This window comes from Ostrinia nubilalis, chromosome 6 (assembly GCF_963855985.1).
Source record: "Ostrinia nubilalis chromosome 6, ilOstNubi1.1, whole genome shotgun sequence".
Taxonomy (NCBI): Eukaryota; Metazoa; Arthropoda; class Insecta; order Lepidoptera; family Crambidae; genus Ostrinia; species Ostrinia nubilalis.
Window position 1 is genome coordinate 17034889 of NC_087093.1, and position 16902 is coordinate 17051790.

Genomic DNA, 16902 nt, shown 5'->3' on the forward strand with positions numbered 1-16902 from the left:
TGAAATTATCGGGAGCGCGTCTGTCGCGCTGCTAAAATCGCCTAAGCGCTCTAAATATCTCTGTCTTCCAGGATGCTATCCCACGGCATGAAGGAGGGCGGCTGGGTGTTCCTGGCCAATTGCCACCTGGCGTGCGAGTGGCTGGGCTCATCTGCTGTTATCTACTATATAAAAATAAGTCGGGTTTTCCTCCCTGACGCTATAACTCCAGAACGCACGAACCGATTTCCACGGTTTTGCATTCGTTGGAAAGGTCTCGGGCTCCGTGAGGTTTATAGCAAAGAAAATTCGGGAAAAGGGGGTAAAACAGGATCCACGCGAAGTCGCGGGCGGCCGCTAGTATAGTATAAAATAATCGGGAGCTCTCTCCCCAGGATGCTATCGCACGGCATGAAGGAGGGCGGCTGGGTGTTCCTGGCGAACTGCCACCTGGCGTGCGAGTGGCTGGGCTCGCTGCGAGGCTTCGACAACCCGCGCATCCACCCGCGCTTCCGGCTGTGGCTCACGTCCATGCCCGACGACAAGTTTCCCCTTAACGTGCTGCAACGCAGCATCAAGATGACCACCGAGCCGCCGCAGGTGGGAAACAGTAAACATACGCCCGTATTCACGAACGATGCTTGCTTAAGTGAAGCAGCAAATCGAACGCACAGCGTTGAATAGAGCTCTGTGTGCACGTCTTCGTTAGCAACTGCGTAAAAAATGATATTAAATGTATGACGAATTGTAGAACTTCCCTAGTATCCGCTTTCAAGAACTAAAATCTTTATAGATTTTTTTGACGCACACTGGAGAGGAGGGGATGAGAAGCGGCAGCTCAAATATATTGTCTCGTGCTCCCGCAAAGTTCCGTGTATGTAAAGACACAGTTTGCAAATCCGCTTCGCATACTCTCGCTCCACTCCGCTATACATAAACCGCGTGCCGCGTCTATACATAAACAGTTTGCAACGCCGCTCCAAGTTACTTCTTCGTTCTGCTTGAATGGGCAACCCTAGTAACTTTTTCTTGAAAATTGTGCATTAGAATTTTATTATTGGTTAAGTGTGTCAACCTACAAGAGACATCCACCATCAATGTGGACCGACGACCTCATAAAGGTAGCAAGTAGGCCACTACCAAACGGGAGAGGAGGAAATCATTGGGGGAGGCCTATCTTCAGTAGTGGACGTCCTGCAGCTGAAATGATGATGATGTCAACAGCTTTTGAAATGTTTTACAAAACTTGCAGGGCCTGAAAGGCAACATGGTGCGCATCTTCGCGAACCTGAACGAGGACAAGTTCGACGAGGCGTCGCCCAAGTACCGGCGCCTGCTGTACTGCGTGGCTTTCTTCCACTGCACGCTCATCGCTCGCAAGCGCTTCCGACAGCTCGGCTATAATGCTGTTTACAGCTTCAACGACGCCGACTTTGACGTGAGTTGAGTTTGAGTCGCTTCCAAATCTAGACAGAACGAGCACAGCTCGTGATACACGCTTAGAGTTGCGAGTGACCAGTTTAGCATTTAGATTGTTGAGCTTCGAGTTTCGTCACGTCCGTCCTCCCGAGTAGCGACAAAGGCCCACGGCGACTTTTTGTAGTGATGCTGTCGCGCGTTTCGTAAACGAGCGACAGAATCAACACTAACGCACGTTAGTTGCATTTGCAACGCGACAAAAGCGTGTTTATGTGGGCGAGGGCACATAGTTAGCGAGCGCATTGCGACTGTGTCGATGCGAACGCGCGACACAATTGCTACTGTATTGCTACAAAAAGTCACCGTGTGGGCGCTTGGTAGAGGCGACGTGTGCCCGAGATAACATGAGCTACGTTCACGCCTTTGAAGACATTGGCTCGCGAGGTCATCTTGCGAATCGCACTCGGCTAGTATCGCCAGGCCTGTTCATCTCCGCGAGTTTATATCGAAAACAAAACACGCACGATGGCCCACCTACAGGATACTATTCGACAAGGCCTCACATACGAGCGAACATTAACTCACGCACGCGTATTCTTGTGTATGATGGAAGAAAATAAAGAAAATGGTGTACTAAATACTGTGCAGTATTTAACTGCCTAAATAATAATAAAAACGTAGTATGTACTTTTTTAAGTTGCCTCAAGACATTGAGAGGTAAATAAGTAGTTGATTATTGATGATAATTCATGCTAAATTATGTATTTCCTCCGCCATTTTCCGCAGTTTGGCACCTCACGTCACATCATTTTACCGAAGTCAGCCCTATAGCTTCGGCGCAGTGCCGATCACTGACGTTTGTCAACAAAATGGTGCTTGACTCTTGAGACAGGCTAAATTACACCATATTGTTAATGACATTGAGCATACATTTTTTTAAATACCTTCGCGAAGTAAAACTTCTGTACTTATTGTTATTCTGTGGTATCGCTTGTTAATATGTGCATCCAGTGCGGGCGTATGGGCTCGCAAGGCTCGCTCGACATATGCTCATTCAAAAGTAGTCCGCTATGTGCAGTAGCCCATGCGCCCGGTGTAGACGCGCCTTATGAAATAACTAACATACGGGGTGTTTCTTTGCTGGATGCAAAGAATTTCAAGGCCACTACATGACGATGTATCTCCACCAGGTGTCAGACAACCTCCTAGCCAACTACTTAGAGGAGTACGAGGAGGTGCCGTGGGACGCGCTGCGCTATCTCTTCGCCATCATCAACTACGGCGGCCATATCACTGACGACTGGGACAAGCGCGTGCTCATTGCCTACATCAATCAGTTCTTCTGCGAGGAGGCGCTTGACGTGCCCTTCTACAGGTAGTTAGAATAATATCTATCAATTTCAGGGCCTACGCTGGTGAGATAAGCTACACTGTATTTAAAGTTAGATTAGTTAAATTTAGTCTTTAAACACTAAAATCAACCCCCAATATCTTAATCTGACGCGCTCGAGTATTTCAGACTATCCATTTTTTTACTAATCTGATAGTCTATCCTAGGCGCGCGTCACTACATATAGAGCTAAATACTTTACAAGGTTGTTCTATTAGGTCTAGGGTATCTCTCATATCTTAAACTGCCACGCTCGAGTATTGCCGAAAATTCCCCTATTCGCCTCCCTAACCATAAAATATGATGGTGTATGGGAGCTCGCGTACTCGCCAACTCATATTTCGGATTGGCTGCCAGGCTGCCTAATGCGCGGGAGGCCTTATACACGTCCAGCGATACGCGTGTGGAAATCCATCGCACGCGTCCGCGCCTCACTGCGTTGCTGATACCATTTTATTTTAGGCTGGTTTTAGTGTCACGCGGACTGTCAATGCGGATCGCTCCGCACGGCCAATCTGTATGAACTTCTAGGGAGCGTTTTAGAGTAATGCGGTCCGGAGGAACCGCTCCGCTCCCTAGCAGTTCATACAGATCGGCTGTGCGAACGACACTAAAACCAGCCTTACTGCGTTTGGATACAGACGCGTGCTTTCCCCTGCGTGAGTTTTAGCGCAATCCTTAGTTTTATATGCAGAGTTCGTATGATCGGATACATTTATTTAATTAACATTTTGTTTAAGATGTCTATAATAAATAATCCACTTCGATCCCCGCAGACTGTCGTCGATCCCCGCGTACCACATCCCGCGCGACGGCAGCCTGGAGTCGTACCGCGACTTCCTGGACCTGCTGCCGCCGGCCGAGCGCGCCGAGTCCGTGGGCCAGCACGCCTCGGCCGACGTGGCTACACTAGCGCAGGTTGTATTGATCCCCGCAGACTGTCGTCGATCCCCGCGTACCACATCCCGCGCGACGGCAGCCTGGAGTCGTACCGCGACTTCCTGGACCTGCTGCCGCCGGCCGAGCGCGCCGAGTCCGTGGGCCAGCACGCCTCGGCCGACGTGGCTACACTAGCGCAGGTTGTATTGATCCCCGCAGACTGACGACGATCCCCGCGTACCACATCCCGCGCGACGGCAGCCTGGAGTCGTACCGCGACTTCCTGGACCTGCTGCCGCCGGCCGAGCGCGCCGAGTCCGTGGGCCAGCACGCCTCGGCCGACGTGGCTACACTAGCGCAGGTTGTATTGATCCCCGCAGACTGTCGTCGATCCCCGCGTACCACATCCCGCGCGACGGCAGCCTGGAGTCGTACCGGGACTTCCTGGACCTGCTGCCGCCGGCCGAGCGCGCCGAGTCCGTGGGCCAGCACGCCTCGGCCGACGTGGCTACACTAGCGCAGGTTGTATTGATCCCCGCAGACTGTCAGCGATCCCCGCGTACCACATCCCGCGCGACGGCAGCCTGGAGTCGTACCGCGACTTCCTGGACCTGCTGCCGCCGGCCGAGCGCGCCGAGTCCGTGGGCCAGCATGCCTCGGCCGACGTGGCCACTCTCGCGCAGGTTGTATTGATCCCCGCAGACTGTCGGCGATCCCCGCGTACCACATCCCGCGCGACGGCAGCCTGGAGTCGTACCAGCCCCCCTAGACAAAACGCACTTTTTGATCGAATCGAAAATCGAATCCGTCAAAACTCCATACAAAAAAGGGGCTTTTCGTCCACTTATCGACTGGTTTGCGATTATAATTTGCACTTTGTCTAGTCTAGACCCACAGGCCTGTTTATCTCCGCGAGTTTACATCGAAAACAAAACAAGCACGATGGCACCCTACGGGATTACTATTCGACAAGGCCAAGGCCGAGCATAGACTCACGCACGTGTTAGATTAATTATATTATGTACATACCTGATTGATATTAATATTTCATGTGACCTATAATTAATATTAGTAACTACACTATTTATTAACTTTCTATAACATCACACACACCAAGTATCAAACAGCCGCCATATTAACTGTCAGATAAAATTAAGACTTCCGTTTGCAAATAAGAATTTATTGTAAGATTTCCGGCTTCTGAATAGTGGTTATTAATGTTTCTTAAATATAATTAAATTGATAAATTAATAAGCCAACTGGCTAATATTCAATCAAAAATAAATCTGGGTCCGTTTTAATATTATTAGTTATAATATATTCGAACTTCCTGTTTATAGAATTTATTGTAAGATTTCCAGCTTTTGGATAATAATTATTAATATTTCTTAAATATTATTAAAAGTATAATTAATAAGCCAACATACTATCTTTTGATCAAAAACAAATATTGTAAAATGAGAAATTCCAACTTCCGGGTCCGTTTAAATATTATCTAACTTCCTGTTTTCTGATTGGTCGTCTTAAGTGACCAATCAGAGTTGAGTAGAGGAAAGGTAGGAGTATGGGTATAAATATATGGAATTCCTCGTTGAAAGGCAGTCTCGATGGATCTTTGAGGTGATGCTGACCAAAGTTAAGTGTACGTTGTTTATTGGTACTATTATTGTGCTTGTTGTGTTATTGTATTGTATTATTGTGATATTGTATTAACACCTGGCTATGTGGCTGCGCCAGGGCTATTATTTTGACACCTGGCCAATTGATGGTGACATGCCACGGGGTCGGGTCGGTAGTTTGTTGACCAGTATAAAGAAGGACAATGCTAATAGTTGCTGGTTATGTTATGGTACAAAACCTAAGTCCTAACCTAACCTAAATCTAACTCTTGACCTAACCAAAACCTAAGTCTTAACGTAACCTAACTTAGAACTGTTGTGTTCTGTGTGTTTGATTATAAATACTGGTTTTACAAAATACCGTCAAAATGTTAATAATAAATAAGACTTAATTACTGCTAGATTATTCATTTTTATGTAAGTTATAAATTGTTGTATCTGGTTGGAAAAGAGGCTGACAAAGGTGACTGAGTTTCTTCCGCCACTTCTTCTCAGCACCAGCCCATGATGTCCCGAAGTGGTGGTAGGGCAAGCTATATTTGGGACGTGTATAAATGCCCTGGAAAAGGGATTTATACTGAATAAACTATTTGAATTTGAAATTGGATTTTTAATTTGGAACTTATTAAATTACAGTATTATAGTCCTATATATTTCCATGGTATAATACGATATGATAGGAATATAGCATAAAGTATTTATGCTAGATTTTGCTTACTATTATTCTTCTTTTTGTGGTAACTTTATTAATTAAAGAATCTGCTTTAATACATTAATATTTCCTAATTTAGAAATGACTAATGCCCAAAAATCTAACATCAGAAGTGGGATTCGAGCACTTTTGCTAATACGTCCTTGCCTAAGTTTCAGAATGGAACCTGTTCTCTGGCTCAGACCTGAAAACCGTATGGGATGCTGCTTTCTCGAATCGAAGACCTGATGAAGATGTGGTGCTGCGAGTCTTCGAGCCAGCGGCCGGCGGCAGCGGTGCAGAAAGGTAGTGCAAATACTTCGAAGAAAGATCGAAAGAGTTTGGATGGAGCAGCTTGGTGACGTCGCAAAGGCCGGTAAGGCCCTTAGGGGCTTTGCTTTAGTATTTATTAAGTTGTGAAATTGTAACACCCATCTGAACTGATAATGCTGTGCTCTAGTATAATATCAAATCTAAGAAACATCCCTCAGAGCAGAATTGTACTGGTAGTAAATAGTCCTCGTATGGCAGTGTTGTTTAACTTATGGTCGAAAATAGGGGGACTTTGTCAGATTAAAAAAATAAAACAAAGCATGAAATTTATTCCAATAATCAAAATACATTGTGTAGGAAAATATCAAAAATAGTTTTCATATTAAAAAAATCGCATAGTTAGATACCAAATACAACTAAAATTTGTCAGATTTAAACTACAATATTATATTTGAAAATATGTCGGGTCAAATTGACGAGTAAAATAAAATGAATTTCAAAAACAATTAAAAAAAATCGTATATATTCACTACCTTTTTTTTTTTTTTTTTTTCTTCTCTTCTTTATCTCACCGCCCGGATGATTTAACACCGTGTCTAGTTATTTCCTTCTTTTGGATGTATTATATTCGATAAGTCTTTCTTCTAGTCTCGTGGCATTTTTCTGTAGTCTGCTGCTTTACCCCTTCATGCCATTCCGACTCATATAATCCATTGTAGGCTATGTACATATCCTAATCTTGATTGATGGTTTTTCTAAATTTAGTTTACTTACACTATTAAAAACACTTGGTTCATTACATGATTACTACCGGTACATCCATCCAGTGGAATGTAATATTTATGCTGTCTCTGATATGCTCAACGCATAATAATTTGTATTTAAATGTCAGATTGGCCGAACGATTCCAAAGTCTACGGGTCTTTTTACAGCCTCGTGTGCTAAAAAACAGTGAAAACAAATATACCATGTATAGTATATAATCTGCACTGTTTAATGGTACCTAGGTCCTTGATAATATTGTATACCTTGATTCATTTCTAATTATTTGGATTCTACCGATAGCGTCTTATACAATCTCTTTTACACACAATCACACTATAATCACTTACGTTCCCTTAAATTACACGTTATTTCAAACCAAGTTCATTCCCACTATTAAACAAATGTGAAACATTGTATTGAAAACAACCTACCTATCTTAGCAACATATTTGGATGATAAAAATTCGTGCTAGTAGTTATACAACTAAAATGTACTAAAATTTAAGAAATTGACAATAATCCGTAAATTTAGTTGATTAATATTATTACGGATACTGTTTCTATATAATACTTATAAAATATGGCAAAATAAATCATTTAGTGTAATATTAAGTATTTCAATTTTCTTTGTTTATAAATGAATCTCTAGTTCAGCTTTACACATCTATTTGTAAAATACATTTTTTTATCAAATTTTGAGAAATAAAAACAACAACTCTTCAAATACATGATTAAATAAGTCCTTGAATTCAGCTTTATGCAATTTTATTTTATTTTATTTTGTTTAACAATGTTTCAATAGCATTTAATGGTACATAAATGTGGAGGAAGATACAACTTGAACATAAGCCAGTAAAAGAAACACATTCTACTGCTAAAACATTTTAAAATAAGTTAAAGTGGGTAGATAAATGAACACTAAAACAATTCAAAAACTAAGTAAGCAAATTACATGTGAATACGGTATTAAATTTCAAGTCGCCAATCAAATAATAATTGTGTATTAAAATCTATAAACTTTATAAATGTGAAATGAGATATTATAAATTAAACTAAATTAAACAAGCACTGTAGCATGGTCGGTATATTACAAGTGTGTAGTGTATGGTGGAGTGTCATAGTGTGTGTGTTTTGCACATATTTTTTTTTTCCCAATTGAGTAATCGTAATAAACAGATCAAACTTTATGGTGATTAATAACTAACGATATAATTTTGTCTGTTCACTAACGCTGTTAATGACGGCTGGTGTTATTGCGTTCCGTATTATTATGTTTATTTATTTAAGTTCTTGTACCATGTTTTTTTTTTTCTCTTTCTTCTATTTTTGTCTTCTTATTTTCTTCTTGTAAGTAGCTAGAATAGGAATGAAGGTATTTCGTCAAAACTTCTCAATTCTGCCTAATTTCATTGATACTTTTTTTTTAAATAATTTAGTGTCCTATTGGATAAGACAAGTTATATGGTCATTAATCTTTGGTATCCAAGGAAACTATTTTTTTCCTTCTCTCTAATTTTTCTTCTCTGGTTTCCCTTATCTTTGTTCGACCCTTTTTATATCCGTTTTTTATTTTTCGTTATATTTTGTTTATATCCTAGTATCCATAGTACAAACGTTGCTTAGTTTGCGACTAGAAACTTGGTGTAAATGTCCACGGAAAAGGTCCAAGGATATTTTTATGTACCACACAAGCAAACATTCCAATGAATATTATATCATTATACCGTTTAAACATAAATGCGGTAAATTATTTTAACAGTTAAAACCAAGTAGAATTATAATATAATATCGTAAATAATTGTAAAATTTAAACTCGATTCTAATAAGGAAATGCCCATGAACAAACATGAAAAACAGGAAATAAAATTGGTTCAAATTAAAATCGGGCTTCTTGTTGTACATTGTTTATAACTTAACCTCGCATTTTCTAAGCTTTTAAATAACCCTGCTTACAGATTGCTAAATTCTGTAAAAGTTTCAGTAAGATTATAGTAATTTTAAGATATTATTATTGTATATAAGATACTATTATGTATGTATGAAATAGTTTCAGTTCCCTTACATGGCTTGTCGAGACATAATATTCTAACATTGCAAGTAGATGGTATATTTACGTGTCCCCAAGACTATTGGACGCTGTTAGTGAGGGGAGTTTTAGATATTTTAAAATGCATTAATTTTGATTCTGGAAACAATATTGCAAGTTGTTCATGCTTCCAAACATTATTTTGCTCTGAAAGGAATGGAAATTATAGTTGTTTAACACTAGAAAGGCCGCCGTCCCATTTTTGTCCCACTCGCGAGTTTGATCGTCTCTAACTTTTTTATTTTTCAACGAAAGTCCATGAAACTTTTTGACTTTTCCTGATTTATCGAATTTTATTATTTTTTAATGTTTTTTATAATATAAAATTATTAGAAAAAAAATTAAAATCGGTTTTACCTAGAAGCGCCACTGGGTCATTTTTGTCCCACCTTGGTATTTGCAACAATAATTCGATGAAGAGTCCTTGTTTCGAGGAAATACGAGAATGGGGAGGTGAGGAACGTTTAGGTGACTCGTCACAATGCAGAAATGTAAATATATTGTACTAGTTTTTGCCTGTGACTTCACCTAGTGAGAAATTAAGTTTATCATAGAAAGACCTAATTTCATGACACTTATCGTTGTTGTTTGACCAAATAACTGAATATTATTGTTAATTATAGACTATATTATATTATTCTGAAATATTAACAATAAAACTGCAAAGTTTTATTAAGATCGGCTTAGTATTTTTTGTGTAAAAGAGTGAAAAAACAACAATCGATCTAACCATGAATCCACACTCACTTATTTCAAGTTCAAGGCTTATATCCACCCATTCATCCTTCCTATCCGTTCATCGGTTCATCCATCCATCAATTCATCAATCTTTATTAACTTTTACATTTATAATATTAGTAGGAAGGTGACTTCAAGACATGGGCCAGTTCATACATTGTATGATTTGATACATTTTTAAAATGTGTGACTTATATATTTTTTAAATTAAACGTACATACTTTTCATTGTAACTGGTAAAAAACTTCACTGTGTGTGTACGGATAACAGAAAAATAACCATACCTATAGAAGTTCCTAAACACATAGTAGACCACAGAGACAAAAAAACCATACAAAAAAACTTTGTGCAAAATGTGCACTATTATTTGTAAGATATTTATTATTTCTTCAAAAAGAATAATTAATAGTTAAATTAGTAATTTCATAATTTTAATACAGTATAACACCATGTAATATGTGACTATTTTTATATGAAACCAAAAATATCTGTGTTTTAATAATTCAAAATTAAAATTGAATAAATTTATATTTTTAAAGAAATAAATACATATTGATTTAACTGTATAGATAAACCATTTTTTAAGGATACTACAAATAGTTTTAACCATAATGTTAATGCCTGAAACAAAAAATGTTACAAAATATATGCTGGGACAAAATTGACCCAGCGGCGCTTTTAGGGGGGTCGTAATCTTCGGCACTTCTAGTGTTAAGACAATTGACATTATTGGCTCAAGAACAAATATATAGATGTCCGAAAGATTGGGGTATTTTATGATTTGTATTTATGTGAAATTAAAATAATGTAGGATAAGAAATTTAGGCATTGGTTTGCCTAAGCCTAAAATGTTTATCCAGTAGTTTGTCGTTTCTTTTCTTTTGTTTCTTTAAAATTATACAAGACTAATTTGAACTGTGACTAAGACTTTCCTGAACAAAGGTTTGTAGCGATCCTACCTACTGGACTTCAGGCTCTAATTTTCTGCCCCTGGACGGTTATTTTATCAATCCTTGTTGGTGTCACTGGTCAGCTAGATCGTCGCGGCAGGGGCGTGCCGAGGTTGACGCGGTGGATAAACTAACCATGTTAGGTCAGACTTAAGACTACATTGTAATAAAATTAAATGTTATAAGACTGGTTGCAGCCAGGGGAACTCACTATATTTCTATAACGGGTGTAAAAAAACCTATCCCGAAGCCGAAGACTACTTATTCTCCACATCATGGGGATCATTTTTTTCTTTGTGACCATACCTGGGAAACTTGTGGTTTAGGAGATATTGAGGGTCAAAGTCAGAATATTTTTTTCAAGATTTTTACATTATCAATTTCAATTCGTTGTTTAAAATTTTTTTTTCTAAGAAACCTTATTAAAATTTTGAGTATTTTCGTCACAATAAGGCTTTTTTCTTTACAATAAGAAATGGACAGCAGCGCGCGCACACACGCTCAGGCGCTGCCCCCACGCCCCGAACCGCAACCCGCGCTCGCCCGTGAGTCATTCAACTCTACTGTGAGTTCAACGACTACGACTGGACCAACTGAACTGAGCTTAATCCAAATCTACCTAGTTTGTAAAAATGAAATGAGTACTTAAATTAGTTACTTACACCTTAATATCACCTTACCAGTTTAGTTTTTATTCTAAAAAATTATAAATTACATTTTAATTAATAAAAACCCTTTACACGAATTTGTTTCTTTCCGCAAATTAAATAATCTTACAGAACCTAGGTTGTTAACTAAACCGTGCTTTTACGCATAACCGTTATTCTATCACAATGTACCTAGTATCACAGGTCTTATTAGCTACGCAAGTGTGATAAGCGTAAGTAGGTATCATTAAAAAGTACCGTAAACGGATGAATAATGATCTTTTGAATGAGGCCTGTCATTCTTTACATTAATAACTCTCTACTTCAATAACTTAAGTCTTTACGATAGTAATAAAATTCATAAAGTAAAACTCAAATTATTGCTTACACCACACCGCTCTAAACGCCTAGAGTAAACACCTGGCAATGTTACTCCTATCGTTGATTAAGGCATTCACTTTCGATAGGAGTGATGATTGTGTGTTCTTTAAACTTAATTGATTTCAGCAACTAAATAAAAAGGTCTCTTTTTTCAGTCTTCCTTCCATACTCATTACTTCCTTTCTTCATAATTTACTTGAAATAAATAATGGTTATGCACGCGATTCTAAATAAACGTAATTTTAATCGTTAATCACAGGCAGTAAGCAGATGTGATAAACTTGTATCATTAAAAAGTACTGTAAACAAATGACAAATGCTCTTACACACAGGTTCATTATTTCTAGCTCTCTAACTTAATAAATTTTACGTCTTTACGATAGTAATTAATAAAATAAAACTTAACTTACTTATTACTGCAATCTGAACGCCTAGAAATAACACACTGGCAAACTCTTGCTCCTTCACTTTCGATGGGAGATTAAAACATAAGATTTTATTTTTAAACTCGATTGATTTTAGAAACTAAACAAAATTTCATATCTTTTAGCACTTCTTTCATACCAATTACTTCCATTCTTCAACATAAAAAGATTCATCGTCTTGTTCGTGATTATTTTAAATGAACGTAACTTTATTACACGGAATAACTATCAAAATGTATTGATATTCTTATTGTTTTATTAATAACGATTGCGCATCTACAATTCATTCAAATTTGAGTATTTTGGAAGCTTGCTTAAAGCATTAATTATTATTAAGTATGCTAGGACGGATCTTTAGTTAACAAAGATTAATCAAAGTATTTTTGCCGCCGCTTTTACAATCTCATTCGTTGATAGACTTGCCTGTACTAAAGTGATGAAATTACATTTTTGTTAAGTTAAAAATTACGTAAATTTGTAGTTGAAAATGAAGAGTAATAACAAAGCGCTACCGATTCACGAGTTTCACGACGAACACATTCGATAGACGTATTGCTTGACTGTTATTGGCCAGTCAGTCTCGCCGCGCGGGGCAGTGCCTTTGTTGCGAGGGGCCGCTCGCGCCTCGCGTTGCTCGTCGCACGGCCAGTTCGGTTTCTTCGGCCGTCGAATGCGCTTGCGACTTTTGATTGTTTTCTCGTGCGGATAGTTAGTGTGTGAACGTGTGATAGTGAGTGTGGTAATAGTGAATGTGTGTTAGAAAGATGCCTAACCATACGTACAGTGCTCGTGAGTACGTAAACATGGTTTACTGTTATGGGAGGGCACGTGGAAACGCATCTGAAGCCCTGCAGGCTGTAGGTATCGGGCTGAACATCCTACAGCGCACCAACGTACTGATGCACGTATTATTGTTCTGGCTGTACAACGTCTGTTGGACAATCAGCCGATTGTGCCTCCGTCCGCCTCGTCTAGGCGTGTATTGTGTCGGATTTGAGGAACTTAAATACCGGTCTGTACGTGAAGGAATACTGGAGCGCGCATCAAAACACGATTTACCTGGCACGCGTTTGCTTGCACGTGGAAGGCCGTCAGTTCGAGCCACAACTTGTCCGGTTGGAGCGGCCGATTCCAGACGACGTCGAAGGGGATTAGTCGGTAAGTACTTAGTTCTAAACCTAAACAAATGCTAAAGGAATGTGTTTTTTAAATGTAGGAAGTGAATAATCTGGTAATTTTGTGTACAAAATACTTCTGCGGTCGCGGTAGGTAGTGGCGGTAAAGCGCGTACGCTCCAACCAATACACTCACACACACATAGGCACGGTCATTGCGTTGCGTGGCGCGCTGTACATTGCGGGCTGCGGAATATTGTATTTTTTTTAATCATAAAAATAAAAAATATTTCCCACCAATAATACTTTGTAATATTACTTGGTTGGGTGTACAGAAGGCGTAGTTTCAGTCTTCGTGATAGGTTTTTTTACACCCTGTATAAGATTTTGGCAAATGAAATATATTTCTTGTTTATCTTGCAATTCAGAAACGACAAGCTGCTGGAAATATGTGAGAAATTGGACCGATATTGTTGACGGTCATTACTGTAGTTGAAGATGGGACCGATGATGGTCATTACTGTAGTTGATGGGACCGATGATGGTCATTACTGTAGTTGATGGGACCGATGATGGTCATTACTGTAGTTGATGGGACCGATGATGGTCATTACTGTAGTTGATGGGACCGATGATGGTCATTACTGTAGTTGATGGGACCGATGATGGTCATTACTGTAGTTGATAAGACCGATGATGGTCATTACTGTAGTTGATGGGACCGATGATGGTCATTACTGTAGTTGATGGGACCGATGATGGTCATTACTGTAGTTGATGGGACCGATGATGGTCATTACTGTAGTTGATGGGACCGATGATGGTCATTACTGTAGTTGATGGGACCGATGATGGTCATTACTGTAGTTGATGGGACCGATGATGGTCATTACTGTAGTTGATGGGACCGATGATGGTCATTACTGTAGTTGATGGGACCGATGATGGTCATTACTGTAGTTGATGGGACCGATGATGGTCATTACTGTAGTTGATGGGACCGATGATGGTCATTATACTGTTGTTGATGATGGGACCGATACTGTTGATGGTCAAATTGTAATGATTTTAAAATAATATAATAATTAAGTTAAGAATGGAACTGTTTATTGAGACTGTAATTATTTCATGTGAGACTGTAATTATTTAATATTAACTATTAAATGGGTGAATGGCAACATTAGAAACAATAATTTGATTGATAAATAGGTACTTCGAGAGCGAAGTACATGTCAGTATGGCCGTGTTAGATTAATTATATTATGTACATACCTGATTGATATTAATATTTCATGTGACCTATAATTAATATTAGTAACTACACTATTTATTAACTTTCTATAACATCACACACACCAAGTATCAAACAGCCGCCATATTAACTGTCAGATAAAATTAAGACTTCCGTTTGCAAATAAGAATTTATTGTAAGATTTCCGGCTTCTGAATAGTGGTTATTAATGTTTCTTAAATATAATTAAATTGATAAATTAATAAGCCAACTGGCTAATATTCAATCAAAAATAAATCTGGGTCCGTTTTAATATTATTAGTTATAATATATTCGAACTTCCTGTTTATAGAATTTATTGTAAGATTTCCAGCTTTTGGATAATAATTATTAATATTTCTTAAATATTATTAAAAGTATAATTAATAAGCCAACATACTATCTTTTGATCAAAAACAAATATTGTAAAATGAGAAATTCCAACTTCCGGGTCCGTTTAAATATTATCTAACTTCCTGTTTTCTGATTGGTCGTCTTAAGTGACCAATCAGAGTTGAGTAGAGGAAAGGTAGGAGTATGGGTATAAATATATGGAATTCCTCGTTGAAAGGCAGTCTCGATGGATCTTTGAGGTGATGCTGACCAAAGTTAAGTGTACATTGTTTATTGGTACTATTATTGTGCTTGTTGTGTTATTGTATTGTATTATTGTGATATTGTATTAACACCTGGCTATGTGGCTGCGCCAGGGCTATTATTTTGACACCTGGCCAATTGATGGTGACATGCCACGGGGTCGGGTCGGTAGTTTGTTGACCAGTATAAAGAAGGACAATGCTAATAGTTGCTGGTTATGTTATGGTACAAAACCTAAGTCCTAACCTAACCTAAATCTAACTCTTGACCTAACCAAAACCTAAGTCTTAACGTAACCTAACTTAGAACTGTTGTGTTCTGTGTGTTTGATTATAAATACTGGTTTTACAAAATACCGTCAAAATGTTAATAATAAATAAGACTTAATTACTGCTAGATTATTCATTTTTATGTAAGTTATAAATTGTTGTATCTGGTTGGAAAAGAGGCTGACAAAGGTGACTGAGTTTCTTCCGCCACTTCTTCTCAGCACCAGCCCATGATGTCCCGAAGTGGTGGTAGGGCAAGCTATATTTGGGACGTGTATAAATGCCCTGGAAAAAGGATTTATACTGAATAAACTATTTGAATTTGAAATTGGATTTTTAATTTGGAACTTATTAAATTACAGTATTATAGTCCTATATATTTCCATGGTATAATACGATATGATAGGAATATAGCATAAAGTATTTATGCTAGATTTTGCTTACTATTATTCTTCTTTTTGTGGTAACTTTATTAATTAAAGAATCTGCTTTAATACATTAATATTTCCTAATTTAGAAATGACTAATGCCCAAAAATCTAACACACGCGTATTCTTGTGAATGATGGAAAAAAATAAAGAAAATGGTGTACTAAATACTGTGCAGTATTGAACTGCCTAAATAATAATAAAAACCTGCCTGAAGACACTGAGAGGTAAATAAGTGGTTAATATTATTCATTATAATTCATGCTTAATCATGTATTTCCTCCGCCATTTTCTGCAGTTTGGCAGCTCACGTCACATCATTTTACCGAAGTCAGCCCTATCGATTCGGCGCAGTACCGATCAGTGACGTTTGTCAACAAAATGGTGCTCGACTCTTGAGACAAGCAAAATTACACCATATTGTTAATGACATTGAGCAAACATTTTTTTAAATACCTTCGCGAAGTAAAGCTTCTGTACGTATAGTATAGCCTGACCAGGAACATAAACACCCTGGCATAGAGGCGCGTCAATTGCATTTGATAGTGCAACACTGAGTACAGTCGTACCTGTGTTAAATTAGTAGGCTAACTTTATGTATCAGGATTCAGGATTACGGGCTAATTTGATATTTTCATAAATTAACGAAAAAATATTATTATAGGTAACCTTGTTTAAATAAATTAAATGAAACCATCAATCGAGCTAGTAGGATTTATTTTATTATTCACCAATAATCAAATTCAGAACTTGAATATTCAACTGCAATGTTTGCTCATGAACGCTTCAAACTCGGTACTTCTTTCCCAATTCCATAAAATTCAACACTTAGAAAGTGACAAAAATTTTTAAAATAGGTAGTTGAAACAAACCACAGCTAATTTTCATAGTGGACTGTACTATGCGATAAACATGTCAGTCAATTTGACAACCTTTGTCGGAAACATTATTCAATGAAAATATTGTCCGAACCCTTAGTATT

The 16902-nt window shown here is 38.3% G+C and overlaps 1 protein-coding gene across 1 annotated transcript in view; it reads left to right on the forward strand.

The window, feature by feature from the left end:
- LOC135072848 (dynein axonemal heavy chain 2) overlaps positions 1–16902 on the forward strand; it is a 94332-nt gene that overhangs the window by 64849 nt on the left and 12581 nt on the right. The window contains 4 exon segments of the mRNA XM_063966889.1: positions 375–579; positions 1232–1417; positions 2589–2773; positions 3565–4189. Coding sequence (XP_063822959.1) covers positions 375–579; positions 1232–1417; positions 2589–2773; positions 3565–4189 — 1201 coding nt within the window.